The sequence below is a fragment of the Papaver somniferum genome, chromosome 5, assembly GCF_003573695.1.
Source record: "Papaver somniferum cultivar HN1 chromosome 5, ASM357369v1, whole genome shotgun sequence".
NCBI classification, from domain to species: Eukaryota; Viridiplantae; Streptophyta; class Magnoliopsida; order Ranunculales; family Papaveraceae; genus Papaver; species Papaver somniferum.
In genome coordinates, this window is record NC_039362.1 from 189,125,193 (window position 1) to 189,142,424 (window position 17,232).

Sequence of the window (17,232 nt, forward strand, 5' to 3'; positions counted from 1 at the left end):
TTATTTTTAATCGTATTTTTGGTTTGGTGTGATGTGGCTTTGCCACGCCTCATCGTGCCTTTTTATTTATTGTCGTGGGGCTTCGCCCCGCCCTGTTCTTTAGGATTTTTAATTTGGTGTGGTTCGGTTTCGCATCTGCCCCTCCCGATGCATGTTTAAGATATTTGATTTAGTGTGACTCTGCTTCGCTTCGCCCGTCCCCATGCATTGTTAATCAATCCCCATTTTCTATGAACCGAGTTGCTTCAAAAGTAGAAAAAAATTTGTAAACTAAGTTCCCTTCAAACACAACGCCCAACCCTTCCATGCCTCATTTATTCTCATTTTTATGTCGTTTGGATGTTGCCGTAAGATTGGACAGTTGACTCTGCAAAAGATAGCAAATAAAAAGATACACAGAAAGAAGGATCTTGACATCATACAATGGACGTTATTGCTTTCACGTCTGTGGCTAATGCATCTGTAACTATGCTTGCCAATCTATGTGCACAATTCCGAAAATAACCAAGCAAAAATTATAGCATCGAACAAAAGAAGTTAATTTCAACTTATCATGTGTCCGTAACAACAATTAAATCAGTTCCTATACAATTCTCAACTACTACAGTTACTCCGTTGTTATTAGAGAAATGTAGAACCATTCTAGGAAAGACGTTACTCATTACATTTGCATCTCATGTCCAAAAAATAAACTTTTAAAATTCATTCTTAGATGTTCACACCGGGATGTTCAGTGAATGAGTAGAGGATCCAAAAACTACGCAACAAACTTTCTCATTAAAGTTATGGAAGTAAGACCCAGTACCCGCTTCACTGCCATGGCTAGGACTTTCAGTTCCTATAAAATGGTCAGGACTTAGATTTTAGAAACTTCAGTTTGAATTCAATCATCAGTTGGGTTCACATGGTCCCTGCACTTGGAATTCCTTCTAACTGCATCTTTAAGTGATACCTCCATTTTTGCAACATTGAGTGCAAATGTGATTCCCCAATTCCATGTATTTCGAGATATAAAAGAATATCGAAGGCTTGCATATGAGATTGCGATGAACTTCTTAAGCACCACCATGAACAGGTTAAAAGAAATGCACAAAAGAGTTGTGCTATATGTAAGAAAAGATTTTTTATCGGCGATCTACTGGGAATCCACGATGAATTCATCAAATAATAATCAGTATTCAAGTCTATACTGTATTTTATTTTAATACTCAACTAAATGTTAAATACCCAGTTCAAATGACATTCCTAGACACCAAAACCCTCTACTGTTAACAGCCAAAATTTGTGAATCATTTCGTGATAGATTAATACCTCCTCTTCTGTGTCGATAAGCCTCCAGCAGCCACCTTGAGATTCGTAAAAGATCGTACCAGTATCAGAATCATTTCTAGTAGCAGGTGTGACAAACTTCCAGTAACCAATTATGCTTACGACATTGACCAAAGGGGCAAAGACCTGTATACATACATCTCTTCTCCTTTGCTTTGACAGGATCAAAAATATCTTCCCAAATAATGATTGCATTGCAGTAACTAAAGAAGTAAGAAATTATGTAATTAGAACAAATTTAAAAATCAATTAATAATATTTGACTGTAAGAAATCAAATCTAACATGTACCCTTATACCACAATCAACAACACAGCCTTATACAAATTCACCCTTGCAGACCGCACCAGCTCCAGTATAAAACCATCATTTGCCCTATAACTTGTACCACTTCCAGCACCTTTAGGGAGAGAAGTACTTCAATAGGTCAGTGAGAATTTGATTTGGTCAGCTGAAATACAACCCAAACTTCTTCAATTCGAACACCCCAACACAGCCACCAGAACCATATATTCATTCACATAAACCTGGATAGCAGCACTTGTATCTTCCCTGCAATATCCAACCAGAGATGATCCAAAACGCACCACAAATCAAACCACTTTGCTGGCAGATTCCAAGTCCATTACACACCTAATGTTCTTGGTTGTATTAATTGCCAGGAAACCTTCTTAATTTGCCAAGAACAACCACAATAACTGAGCCACAGAACCCATGGAAACACCTAATAGAACTGTTGGTTACAACAACAACTATTGATGAAGAATTGATGGTTCAGGCATTATTACAAACACTTGATATTTGTTCTCTGAGCTGGTGATGGAGATAACTCTGTCGCATATGTTTCTTGCTCATCGATTTGGATTGAAAACAAACCTTCCCAAGCATACAACGACTCATATTACTCATCAATCTCACAAAACCCATCTCGAACATTTACCAAATCAACCACAGCTAACTACTTGTTGAACCCATATGTTTGTACGATAGACAATCATACTGCACAAAGTTATGAGAAAACTTACAATAGTTTTAGGGCCTGAGTGGATGAGAGAATTTACGATATAATGAGTGAGGGATTTCATTAATTTATGCAACAAACAAAATAGAAGAGTTTAGTCAATTATATATGAGAACCAAGGACAAAGAAAATTAGGGTTCAGAAAAGATAAAAGGGAGAGAAGAAGATCATAAACTCATAACCCTACTGATTCATGGTGTGTAGATTTTGTATTCACCGGAGAAGAAAAGCGGGAAAAAAAAACTTTGTAAAATCCAGCGTTGTTTTCATCTCTCAATTTCTTGGAAAACAGCAGCTTCAGGTGATCATATAGCAGCAGCCGCTGCATTTTCTTTGTTTCTCAATTTTTGAGATATCCGAATTAAATTATCATCAAATGGATTTGGACGGAAGTACTGTCTACCTAACTGGCGTTAGTAACGTCCAGTTAAGTATTTGGTGTAAACTAAGTGTAAGTAATTAGTTAGGTGTAAACCTTCACATAAATGTTGTGTACCCACGTTTTTGTTAACGGTGTTATAAACGGTCAGTTAAATACAGGGTTTAAATAGAGTGTAATTCATGTTTTAATTCTTTCACTGATAGATTCCGACAAGTGTCCTCACCAGGTTTACTAATGCCTAAAGCTTTTATCTAATTCAATTTGAGGAGGATGTCACATCCACCGTGTGACGTGGGGCTCATATAACTTAGCAATTTAAAGGAGGAGAGATATTTTTTTTTTTACGAGAGATTGGGGATACAAATAAAATGATAAAATTGGCAAGTTGTGGACATTTGGGTATGGATCATCCAACCCCAATTACAGTTACCATGTCAGTTTTGAGTATGACTTCGAGTACTCAGTATACTCACACCCATATCATAGAGGTTGTTGGCTTTACTTTCGGTTCTAAATCCACATGACATCTAAGCCGGCTAATTCAGAGTTCGGAATTGCTTCTGTAGATCATCTTTCCATTTTTCTTGATGATCTAGTGATTGAATTTACATACTCACCACAGCGTTACTTAGCAAAGAGATAAGTGCTAAATAAAACACAACGAAAAGAGATACAACAAGTGTTTACATATCATTTAGACATGAAGTACTGTCGTATATTCGTACACTCATTACAGTACCACAGGAGCACCATAATCGTATAAATGGATCGCCTGTTGAATGTGTCAGTCAATAGTATCAACGGAAATTTATTCAGAAGCGCGCAAATGTGTGTTCAAGTCTCCGATGCACAGACATAATATACACACAACATAATGGTTATAAACGGACGAAATCAATGCGTGAAGTTTGTTGGGGATTAGTCCCACGATCCACATAACTTACCTTCCTAGACTAGCTCCTCCTTATAAGTACGAGGGTCACTCCACTCATTGCCAATTAGTTTTATGTTGGAAACCCAAGTGCTAGTGTGGTATTAGAGCTAGACCTAGATCCTGTATGTGAGTAAGACCATAAGACCCGACCCATGAAGGGGGCAGGAACTCATGCAGTGGTCCATGTGTCGGGTACGCCCCTACACGTGGAGGGGGCATGTTGAGGATTAGTCCCACAAACTTACCTTCCTAGGCTAGATCCTCCTTATGAGCATGAGGGCCACTCCACTCATTGCCAATTGGTTTTGTGATGGTGGTGGCGGTGGTGGTGGAGGTGAAGATTGAGGCATAAAGAAATTGGGAGTTGAAGTTCTAGGAGGTAATTGAAAATTACTTCTTATTGAAGGATTGTAGACATTACCTCTACCACGACCTTTGTAGGAAGAATTGTAATGAGATGTTCTTTGATGAGCAAGAAAAGCTTGTTAAGATTGAAAAGCAGTAAAAGCCTTGTTGTTTGCTTCAGATAACAGATTCTTAGATCTTTCATTCACCACCAATTCTTCACTAAGAAGAAGATTATGAAGTTCATCAAAGCTGACTGGAAGATTACGAATACGAATTGAAGTGCTAAAAGCATTGTAATCATGTCCAATCCCATTTAAAACAAGAACAACCAACTCATCATCACTAACAATGGAACCAGTAGCAGAAAGTTGATCTGTTAACTTCTTTATCTCTCCAAGAAATTGAGTAATAGTGTCAGATCCAAGTCGTACTGATTGCAGTTTAGTGCGCAGTTGAATTGAATGTGTGGTTGAGGTTCTTGTAAATCTAGATTCTATATTTTTCCAAAGCTCTATAGAAGATTCAGCACCAACAACATAAGGAATAACTGAATACGAAATCGAAGATTGAATCCAGAGAATCAAAGTATTATCATCATCAATCCAAGCAGTGTAGTTAGGATTTTATATTACATTCCGCATCTCTGATTCTTTAAAACCAAATCCATTTTCTTTACCTTTTGATACTTCAATTACTTTCCAATGGCGTTAAATCAATAAACTTCTCAAATTTCAACAATACCTTTAAATCAAATTACTGGTATAACCAGTTTTAAACTCAAAGAAGACAACTTCATCACATGTGAGTAAGACCATAAGACCCGACCCATGAAGGGGGCGGGCACTCATGCAGTGGTCCACGTGTCGGGTATGCCCCTACACGTGGAGGGAGCATGTTGTCCCACATAGCTTACCTTCCTAGGATAGATCCTCCTTATAAGAATGAGGGCCACTCCACCCATTGCCAATTGGTTTTGTATTGGAAGCCCAAGTGCCGGTAAAGTTCACAATATGAAAAGAAAGTAAAAAGATCATTTGAATTTAATCAATCTTGCACAATTTTTGTCTGTTCATAGTTCAGTTGATTCAACAGTCGACCAGTTAACTTGACCAATGCTGATCCCGATCGTCTAGTTGACCGTCGACACTATAGGCTGGAAATGATTATGAAAACACCTTTTTTTTGTTCAAAATAGCAAAACGATGTAAGAAACAACATGTTTATACATAGTAATAGCTCATTTGCACATGATGAGGGTTTTTATTACGCACAGACTACATACAACTTGAATGACTTAGGCTCATATTTATACGCTTTAAAATAGAACATAATACGTAGCGAGAAGAACTAAACAAACTAAACAGAGGATGATACATAATGAAAGAAAATAAACGACCCACACATATGTCATCCGTGCATGTAAATTACTAAGAGTATTGTGAAAAATTCACATACTATTTATTATCACACAAACACCGTATGCGATCGACTGTTGTTGGATGTTATCCGTATATGTAACGCAGATGAGAATTTATTGAGTAGCACAAATATGAGAATTCAAGTCCTCGATTATCGATTGGAAGAAACCTAGATAACCAATTGGAACGGGAGAATCCTCGTCAATCTTCTCATATTGGATAGTCCAGCTCACAATACTCCCACGTCCATTAGCCTTTGGCTTAGCTCGAAGAATTGCATCAAACTTCTTGTATATCTTCCTCACCTCTCCATCTATAACTTCATAATGAATCATCCTTGTTTCGTCATCATGTGTTATTTTCGTGTGGACAAATTCGTGTCTACCCTCTGCGTACACATGCAAAAATGATATTCAGTTGCAGGTAGTGATACTATAATTCTAGGAAGCATATATTAAACGCACAGTATGAAAAGAAAGTACAAAATTTGATTAAATTTAACTAATTGTGCGCAATTTTGGTGCTTCAAATCGTAATAAAGACATACCAACAATATAGTTCCATTGCTTGACACAACCCGATATAGTAGTATGTCCCTCGATCACTTTGGCGCCAGTGTAAATATGTGGGATTGCCGTAGGAATGTCTTCATGTTCCTTAAACATTTGGTAATATTTGTCAGCATTGCAGTTAACCTCCAATTCAGTAACAAGCTTCCCAACTAATCCTGAAATGGTATGATGATGAGCCATATTGATAATGCAGGTAGTTTGCAACACAATAAAAGATATTCAACTGATTTTGATGAATTTGATCTTAGTCGAATGGGTTTATATAGAAACTATGGTTGAATTGGTTTAAGGATAATGACCTATATATTTTATTTCTCTATAGTACATCTTTTTCCTTTATTTGGTTTCAATCAAAGATTCTGTGACAAGAAAAGTTTGTGTGAGATAGAAGTTGAGTACATGTTTCATCGTGATTGTGAGATATACATAGTAGCTAGGCTCGAAAATTATGTTACTGCGAGCCGAGTCCTAGTGTCATCATTTTGTCCTACAAATGGTTTTGGAAGACTTTATATTGGAAAAATGCCACATAATTAAAGATTCTGTTTCGTTCAATTTATGTTTGGTTTGATCGGTAACGATCAAAATAGTCCGAAAGATACAAGAGAAGAGCCGCATTAGCCCCGCGGATTGTGTCAAAAAAAAAGACAGAGCCGCATTAGCGCTAGAGTCGCACAACCTTAGCTAGCTAATAACAAAATGGATGAGAGCAAAACAGTGGGGTTCATTTTCAAAGAGAGTAAATCTAGCGGTTCATTTTAGGACCGAGACTGAACTATTGGATGAAGACTTCTTCCTCGCCATCGTGATGCACGAGCATACAGATAAATCATATGGGTCCGTTTTCAAAGATATATTGTTTATGTTGCTTGTGATAAGAAAAATGATTAGTGGTTCCATCCTTGTACCTAATTACTAACTAGGATTAGCGTGTTGATTTGGAGTTTGACTTCGACTCACGTCTATACTTCCAGATTCCGTTTCTCAATGGATCCGAGTTTATGTAGAAACTTAAGATTGGCTGGATAGACTAAAGGCTGATGACACAATGAGTTGTTTATTATTTCTTTACATATTCTCAATCGATGATATCTTGTGACAAGAAAAGATTATCTGAGAGTGAGATAGTACTTAATTATAACAGGCACATCAATAATAATATGAGATTCTTATATCATGATTGTGTGAGATATATAGTACTCAATTACAATATCCATATCATCGATAGCCGAGTCTTATATCATGATGATTGTGATATCATTTAAATTTAAATTTATGTTATTGAGCCGTGTCCTAGTGTTATCATTTTGATGACTGAAATGTTCTGCAATTCAATCGATCTAGTTTTCAAGTGATCCAACAAACGATTTAGTAAATACAATTTTTTTTTTTTTCCTTTTTGAGAGCAAAAGGGCAAACTACAAAGAAAACCAAACAAAAAAAAAGGTTACCTCAAGCCTTTGCCTCCCCACTTCTGTCAGAACTCTGAAAGGTTTTGTCAATTATGATTCAAATGGACGAAAAGGTACAAAGGGACAAAGCGCTATCAGGGAGATACAATTACCAACCAAAAGCCAAAAGAGACCTTTTGGGCATTCTTGTTAGGAGCTTTGGATATCAAACAGTCAGGGACAGAAAGGAGGAGGTGAATAAACTTCATGCTTCTAACAGTTAGAAAGAAAGGTGTATTCATTATTCCACCTATTAATCATCAATCAACCCCAATGCAGGGCCATCATACATCACTTTCATGATTCGTGCCCATATAGATATATGATTATGTTGGATGGAGACTCCCTCGTCGCGATACATGATGACCAAACAATTGCAGTGGTGTACTTGTGGTTGTGGGTATGGCCCAAGTTTAAAGACACTGTTGATCTGTGGCTAAAATAAGAAGAAAAGTGGTCTCCAAATCTAGATAGATAGCCAACCATGATTACTGCGTCGGTTGGGAGTTCTGTTCACTCCACACATTGAAGGATGCCTGTCAGAGTTAGCTTACTTCTGAGGATTATAATTTCACGAAATTAAATGATCGAAAACACCCAACTTAAATTGCTTGTTGTTCCTCTTTAGATGTGGCAAAATATTGTTCGTGCGATCTTTACTTTCTCCCAAGGGTACACATCCTCAGAATCTAGGCACTACAAGAAAAGTTGGATTAAGCGACCAGGCATTTTTGGTTGGAAAAGCCCATATTGAGTCGCTCTAACCCTTAAAGCGACTTAATTTGGCTCTCGCTCTCGAGTTGCAAAAGGTGGGATTTCTGCAAGTCTAGAGCAGCTAGGCAATCGCTTTAGTAATCAAGCAACTATCATGTAGCGTCTTTTTTCTTAATTGCTTCATGGCTAGACCGACCTCTCTAGAGCAAGCAAAATAGTGATCACTTTAAAACTAGACCAACCAAAATACAGCAAGTAAAATGTTGATCACTTCATAGATATACCAATCATAATAGAGCAAGTGAAATACCTGAAGTTGGTTGCTTATACACTACGGGAAAAATATACATCTACAACTGGAGATTTACAACACTTCGCTATACATCGTAGAAAGTCCTATGTTTTACAACTGGTTTCAAAGGAAGAGTTGTCGTATATCATCACTACCAACTCTTAGGAATAAGGGGTTGCGCTAAGAAAACAAACGACAACTCCTTTAGCAAAACTGTTGTGACGACATTTAGGTATAACAACTTTGTTTCATAAGTGTAGTGACTTAGCCTATCACAATTCTCACAAGTGTTTTTGAAGAACACAAAAATATGATAATGAAAAATACGTTAGAGGGGAGATTCGAACATGAACCTAATGCGTGGATGTCTAGCTCATCAACCATCCTTACAGTTCACAAGTTTAGTTTTTTTTTTTTTAATAGAAACGTATAACAACACTTATAAGTGTTGTTGAAGTTAAAATATAGAATGTGGGAAAAAATGAGGTTTGGGGGATTCGACGGACAGGTTTCGATCTTGGATCCGGGTACGTATACAATATGCAGAAATATGATTTTTTGAATGTTTCGTAGAATATCTCGAAGGAATCTTACCTGTAAATGGAATATTCTGATGGAATCTTATCTGTGGATTGGTGAATTCATCGTTCCTATAAAGTTTTCGACTTATAATAGTCCACTCGCGACCAACTATTGAGCTCAGAGCCTGGTTCAGTGTCTAATTTGTGGTGTGTTTAAGGTTTCAGAGAATATTCCGATGAAATCTTACTTGTAGATGGGTGGATTCATCGTTCTTACGCAGTTTCCGACTTATTGTAGTCTACTCGCGGCCAGATTTTGAGCTCGTAGCCAGGTTCAATGTCGAAGTTAACAAATTTGTGGTGTGTTTAAGGTTTCGGAGAATATTCCGATGGAATCTTAGCTGTAGATGAATGAATTCATCGTTCTTAGGAAGTTAAAACCGACATTGAGCTTCAAATTTATCAATTCGATGATGTATCATGCTAAGTTTGAAGTCAGAACTATCCCAGAGCTTCATGATTCATAGTTTCTATGTCGTTATACCATATTTGAAGTTCAAATCGACTCTGAGATTCATATTTATCGATTTCGATGATGTATCATGCCAAGTTTGAAGTTAGAACCCTCCTGAAGCTTCATGATTCATAGTTTGTTTGTCGTTATACCGAATTTGAAGTTCGAATCGACATTGAGATTCATATTTATCGATTTCGATGATGTATCATGCTAAGTTTGAAGTCAGAACCCTCCCAGAGCTTCTTGGTTCATATTTTCTATGTCGTTATACCATATTTGAAGTTCGAATCGACTCTGAGATTCATATTTATCGATTTCGATGATGTATCATGCCAAGTTTGAAGTTATAACCCTATTGAAGCTTCATGATTCATAGTTTGTTTGTCGTTATACCGAATTTGAAGTTCGAATCGACATTGAGATTCATATTTATCGATTTCGATGATGTATCATGCTAAGTTTGAAGTCAGAACCCTCCCAGAGCTTCTTGGTTCATATTTTCTATGTCGTTATACCATATTTGAAGTTCGAATCGACTCTGAGATTCATATTTATCGATTTCGATGATGTATCATGCCAAGTTTGAAGTTAGAACCCTCCTGAAGCTTCATGTTTCATAGTTTGTTTGTCGTTATACCGAATTTGAAGTTCGAATCGACATTGAGATTCATATTTATCGATTTCGATGATGTATCATGCTAAGTTTGAAGTCAGAACCCTCCCAGAGCTTCTTGGTTCATATTTTCTATGTCGTTATACCATATTTGAAGTTCGAATCGACTTTGAGCTTCATATTTATCGATTTCGATGATATATCATGCTACGTTTGAAGTCAGAACTCTCCCGGAGCTTCATGATTCATAGTTTCTATGTCGTTATACCATATTTTAAGTTTAAATCGACTCTGAGATTTATATTTATTATCGATTTCGATGATGTATCATGCCAAGTTTGAAGTCAGAACCCTCTTGGAGCTTCATGATTCATACTTTATTTGTCGTTATACCTAATTTTGAATCGACATTGAGATTCATATTTATCAATTTCGATGATGTATTATGCTAAGCTTGAAGTCAAAACCCTCCTGGAGCTTCCCGATTCATAGTTTGTGTGCCATTATGCCACATTTGAAGTTCGAGTCGACACTGAGCTTTATATTTATCAATTTCGATGATGTATCTTGCTAACCCTAGTTAAAATAAACCGAAAGCAAAAAAATAAAGCACAAAAGAACAAATCGAAATCACAAAAAAAGAACAAAAAAACACACAAAGAGCTTCATATTTATCGATTTCAATGGTGTATCCTGAGAACCCGAGTCTTCCGGTGTGAACTAAAGCTACTTCATGACATGTATGGATAGTCGAAATTACTTCACGACTTATGTGACTAGTCGAAATTCAATCCGGAAGCACATAGAGAAATCACAAAGAAACACACAAAGAAAACACACTTTCCTTGATCAGTATGACAGTCTCAAATCAAATCTCCACCGTCCAAAGATATCCCTAATCCGTATGACCATATTTAAATCAAATCTTGGCCGTTTAAAGATAGGTATATAGAAGATCAAAAGAAAATTTCTCACAGTTTCTTCATTTTCCTCTTTTATCTTCGTCTCTAACCTTATCTTCGCCTCCCTTGCAAAAGAAAACCCTAACTCACCACAGAATCTATTTCCCGATCACTCTCTTATGTAAAAAAAACTTAGGGAAGTTGTAGATCGGTTCTTTCAAATTGCAATGGCTTCTTTGAAACTCATCTCTTCTTATTCTCTCTTCTTCTTTCTTCTTTTTCGTTCTTCTTCTCTGCTCTTCTTCAGTTGAAAATCGAGAGGTGAAATTGAGGTATGGCTTGAGGAAATTTAAATTGTGAGGATGTATAAAAGAAGAAGGAGTTGGTGTTTCTGCTAATTATGAAGAAGAAGATTGAGTCCTGTTATGAATCGAGAACTAGGGTTTTCTTAGTGAATCGTTAATTGAGTTAGAAATGGAGAAATTAAAGATGGGTTTTGTTCATATTGAAGATTCAAACACGAATTTCTGAAGATTTGTCACCATGGGTGCCTTAACTATCAATAGCTGTAAGCGTCATAACGATTATCTTAACTTAAATTATGCGGTAAATTATTTTCAATCTCCAAGTTCTATTATTGATTTTTGTGTTTTTTTTAGTTTCTCAGGAACCCTAGTTCCCAATTTTGTTTTGTAACTCTTAGTTCCTTCTAATTTGTTTTGAATGGTCTTCCTTTTTAGCCATTTGAGGTCTAATTGCGGTCTATTTTAGATTTCTTCTGTCTTCTAAGCTCTCTATTTTGAATCTGACTTGATTCTTATTTCCTTTACATCAGGACGGAGGAAGGCTTAAAGTCTAACTTTCGGAAGGACTCTCTGAGGATTGCATCTTAGATGTACAACCTGTAATTAAGTACAGACAAAATGGCGTTATCTTTTAACACATGGAAGTAGAGAGAACTCAATCACTCATTCAGGTATATACTGACAATAAAACGTAGCTTCAATTTACAAATCTGTTGTATTTTTGATGTTTTGGTATGATTTTAATGTTGGAGGGGTGTTTTGGGTGTGAGAAGGTATTGACTGTTTGATCTGGGTTGATACAGAACACCACCAAGCTGGTTGGAGATTTCTTCTCCTGAGGTTGCTGTTGGAATCGGTCATGATCTTATATCCACCAGGTGTTTTTGCTGGTAATATCGGTCATGATCCCCACATACTGTACATGCTTGGTGCTGTGCAAGTCTTAGGTCTCCTTGACAAGCTAGATGTGCTCCGCGTTAACTTCTTACAGAGGGTTATCTTTGTTTTTACGAATAAAAGTGCTTTTTTACTCCAAAATTGGTATGCTATGTATTCAGCTTTTGTTTTTGGGTTCTGTTTTTGATCTTAATTTTCGTTTATGATGAACAGTTTGATAACCTCTAAGTATGCTGTCACTTTCCTATGGTTTTGATGAAGGATACTAATGTTATGGTTGTTGTCGTCTGCGGTTATGGGATGTTGGAAAACGTTGATCTCGAGTTCTTAAACAGGCTGGAACTCATGTAATTGTTACTGAAATTGATCTTATCTGTGCTCTTCAAGCTTGGATGGAAGTTCTTGAAGTCTTGAACTTAGTATGGGATTGTGTATCATTTACATGTCTGCAACAGTAATAAAAGCATAATTGTGAGTACTATTTCTGACGACTCTTCTCTTGCGTATTTATTTGTAATGCTGAGGGCCATGAGATTCTGCCTTTAAAGTAGTAACCCACCATGTTTATATTCCTTTTTCAGGTATTTGATCTCTCTTGGATGGTTATTGTGGCTGTGATGATCATCTTGAAGGTGAAGTCTCAAGTCTTTTAAATGTATTTTAAAAGTATTCTCAACAACTTATTAATTTCATCTATGAGTGCTGATTCTGTATATGCTTTTCTGCTTCCCGGGCTACGCAAATCAGATAGTGTCACTGGGTAGGAGAAAGTTCAGCACAGATTTTCAGACTGCTAAAGGCGTTGATGTTCTTTGGATTTATAGTGACGGTTAGCATCCTCTTTATGTTTGTGAATCTTAAAGTTGGTGACATCTTTGCGAGCAAAGAGCACAACAGCTGATCCAAATGTTACCCCTTTTCTTCTCTTATTGACATGAGAAACAAACCACACAGATAGATAAAGTTATAGTTAATGATTTTCTGATACCAAATTGTGTAAGAAACCTATATGGCCTTTTTATTTGTTGTTGTGAAATTTTAACTGCTGTTTACTAGAAATTCAATCGTGGTATATGATGCAGCATTGATTGATGAATGAAGAATACACAAGAAGCAAGTTATGGCTTCATGACCTTGCTGGAAGTGAGAGATTAATATTGTTAGTGTGTTTACTTGACTCTTGCTATGTGAGAATTCCCACATAGCAGAAAACTGTAAATACAGTTGCAACAACCTAGTATCACTGATCTGAAAGCCTAACAAATGCAAATATGTGGGAACCTAGGATGTCTTTGATGAAAAACTTAATGCTTGTAGAAACTTCAGTCTGATTTTTCAGTCTTCATATGTGGTTCAAACTTTGAATTGTAGGGTGACAATTGCTTTTCAATAAAGCAACAACTTGTAACATACATAAGCAGCTGTAAATTAGAGAATGTGGACCAAGTTGAAGAAAATATCTTGCCATGAGTCTCGAGTCCAACCAACCATCTTCAGCATCAGTTTTCAATAGCTGGTTGTATATGAATGAATAGTTACTCTTTTGTACTTTAATCAGCACCTAGTTGTTCCATCTATGGAATAAATTTGCGCACGTACGATTTATATGATATTTTTAGTCATGTTCAAAGAATCTATCATTTTATTTTCTTTCGTTGCGCAACACACTTTCATACAAGGTGATTTGAAGTTATCTAGGTAATGCAATTGGAGTGGTAGGTTAACTTGAATGAATGTAAATGTGCTACACTGGCATGTTAATGTGAATGTGAAATACTTTCGGCAATTCATGCAATTCGGTTTCAGCTATAATTTTTTTTTTCAAAATAGTTTTATGCACACAACTTCTAATAAGAGTTGTATTCCATATTTCAACTGCACATACCAAAGGTTGTGAAAAATGTCTTTACGACATAACCAGGTGCTGTCCAAGATAGTTCGACAATTCATACAAGTGTTGTGCAAATATTATTCATAATACTGGTAATTGTTGTTGTATATGTTTCTACGATATACTACTTATGTTGTCCACGATTGTTCTACAATACAAGCAAGAGTTGTGCTAGCTTATCAAAAAAAATCGAAAGAGAATCACAACATTGACAAACTATTGTCGAATCATGAATCACATCATCCTTTACAACACTTGTCATCCATTGTAGAAAAACTTGGACTTTCTACAATACCCCCGTTCCACAATGCATGGAATGGAGTTGTCGTAGGGGTACTGCAACTCTTATCTTGTGTCGTCAATGATGTTTTTTCCCGTAGTGTTACATTTTTGAGCTACCAAATGTTTTTCCCTGAAGTTGGTTGCTTACGTTTTTGAGCTACCAAATGTTTTTCCCTGAAGTTGGTTGCTTACGTTTTTGATCTACCGAAGTTGGTTTCTTACATTTTGAGCTACCAAACTTTTTTCCTTGAAGTTGGTTGCTTACATTTTTGAGCTACCTCGCTACATCTGTTGTTCTGGTGCCGGAAGTATCTGGCCTATTTCGATTTAGATAATCCTAAATAGAAATTAAAATTAAAATTACAATTAAAATTGATACAAAAACAAATCATGAACCAAATAAAAAACTGAATCATGTTTTATTATATCACATAGATCAATTTACATCATTTCTTAAAAAAAAAGACAATCTTTAGAGGAACAAAAAGAACAAAAATACAAACTAATCATTTCTTTAAAAAATGATGATTACAATTTCTTCAATTTTGAAACTAAAGATGAACACTCCTTCGACTTTGTAGCACCAAGCTCATAATAAGAGATTCATACTGCCATCATTCTTGTGTTTAAGTTCCTCTCTGATCATTCATCATTCAAGTGTAAAGAAACCAGCAAATCCTGAATCTCCACAACTTGTAGTCTGCTTTTTGCCCAAATGGATAGATGCAGTTGGAGGATACTTGGTAATTAACACCTGTGGAATTGCCAAGAGATTCAAACAAGTTAGTTTTGACGAGAAACACAAAGAGACGAGATTGATACTATGAACTTAACAAACTGCAGAAAAAAATGAACCAGAATAACAAAAGGCGAAATGCACAGTTAGTTCTTACATATAGGATCTTTGAGAAACTTTTCATTGTTAGGTTGAAACTGCAAAGTTTAAGGATCACTATCAATTAAGCCAACCTACAAACAAACCTACGACCGCAAGATGTCTAAATCTGAAATGAGTAACAACGTAAAATGTAAGGTTCAAATGACTACATGTCCAATAAGGAACAACAAACACGGGAGAGGGACTCGCTATAAAAATACCCAATATACTGTCTAGTAGCATTTTAGAGGCCATACTAACCATTCTGCAACACCTAAAAATGAATAATTGTGCCCTTTCAATCTGCACTCTCGTCTCATCTGCATCAACATCTATTCAATAAAACATCAAAAATCACCAGCAAATTTTACCTAGGAAAGTTCTCTCTTAGCTTCTGAAGAGCTGGAGGAGCATCTAAGGTCGATATCTGAGAAGTACACATAGTCAGCAATAATAACTAAATATAAGAGATACAACTATTTGACATTTTATATATTAGCATGCATAAGATAGAAATCCTAGTGAGCGACAATCATTTTGATGGTGTTCAAGAGATCTAAACAGCATCATGCAATCTTGACTAATCACTTTCCACACCACAAACACCAGAACAATAAAACAAGAATCGAATCTCTTTGCACATACACAATAGATATACAGAACAAGTGAATTACCTATTACCTTTACTGAACTTTCCATGGTGATCTGTCCAATTGGTTTACCAAGTTCTGCATTGAATAGTGCTTCGCCGAGAGCTCTTGCAGTTTTCTTTATAGCCGAAAAAACTAGCGCCTGACGGGCAAACCAAGTACCTCGCATAAAGGTTTCGACAACGATCCATGTCGCCAAGTTTCAGCTCAATCTCAATATATTTCTTGAAAATCTGTTATTGATACGGATAATGTTAGTGTGAGAAATTTAGGATACAAAAATTTCAAAGTTAAGCATAGTTTAAGGATCGACATAGAGTACCTTATCTTTGGGCGCCAATCCAATTGCATATTGACTGCTCTGCCTGCTCATATCTTCTTGCTTCTTACTTAGCTGCAATACTTCTCAATCTATACACTGACACCACCACAAACATCATAGCATCATCAGACTCGTCGGCTCATGGAAATAGCACACCAACTACTCAATATAATCATTCAACCATCTTGTAAACCACTCCATTTCACCTCATCTGATCACTGTCAAAGCCATTGCAGAAGTAATATCAAGTTATAGTACTTATTATATAAGCTTAAAACACTGCACCAGAAGAAGATTTGTAGAAACAGAAAAGTTGGTTCACCTGGTTATGCAGCTCAGCCCTTCCCACAACAGTAGATACAATCTCGTCCCACCAAAGGCGTCCAAACGGCCTGCAATCCAACCAGACATCATAAGCAAGATAGACTTAAACTAATGAAGAAACATATTATCCTATAAAGTTTTAGTATAAGCTTAAAAACAATAAAGACCATTACATTAGTAACTCAGACTAATAAGCTTTAAGCAATTAAAGTATAGTCAGGATCTTTCAAATTTTATCTGTAAAGTGAGTATCAACAAACAATGCAAGGTAAGCGTATTAACGTATTAGGTGAATCATCATAATACATATACGAGAAAATCATAATCAGTTTGCGTAAAAACAATAAAGACCATTCACATTTCCTGGCTCTAACAAAGCATATCTGCAATCTTTCACTCACAGCCCCTCCGTACCAATGATTTACTCTTAAACTAAAAATATGCATTTTACCCTCACTCAACACCTGATAACATCAACAAACAACATATATTGCAGTACAAAGAACATGGCTTGACCTAGTCTACGTAGTAACATAGGGTACAAGATCAGATATCAAGTAGACTTGTAACTGCAAAAGCATTAAAAAAACAGTGAGGATTAGTATTGCATAATTGAGGACACACACTATTTGTTTGAATTCAAATAAGCAGTTCTCTTTCACAGTAATGTG

The 17,232-nt window shown here is 36.3% G+C and overlaps 1 protein-coding gene and 1 long non-coding RNA gene across 2 annotated transcripts; both read right to left on the bottom strand.

Annotated features, from left to right (window-relative positions):
• Positions 1 to 5,292: 5,292 nt before the first annotated feature.
• On the bottom strand, positions 5,293 to 6,263 carry LOC113278353 (major latex protein 15-like). The gene is made up of 2 exons (XM_026527215.1): positions 5,979 to 6,263; positions 5,293 to 5,819 (listed from the first exon to the last, which is right to left on the bottom strand). The coding sequence occupies exons 1-2, from the start codon at positions 6,181 to 6,183 to the stop codon at positions 5,545 to 5,547; spliced, it is 480 nt and encodes a 159-aa protein (XP_026383000.1). The 5' UTR covers positions 6,184 to 6,263; the 3' UTR covers positions 5,293 to 5,544.
• Positions 6,264 to 15,108: 8,845 nt separating this feature from the next.
• Positions 15,109 to 15,362, bottom strand: LOC113278354. The gene is made up of 2 exons (XR_003325458.1): positions 15,282 to 15,362; positions 15,109 to 15,142 (listed from the first exon to the last, which is right to left on the bottom strand). It is a non-coding gene; the product is annotated as an uncharacterized LOC113278354 (long non-coding RNA).
• Between the last annotated feature and the right edge of the window lie 1,870 nt (positions 15,363 to 17,232).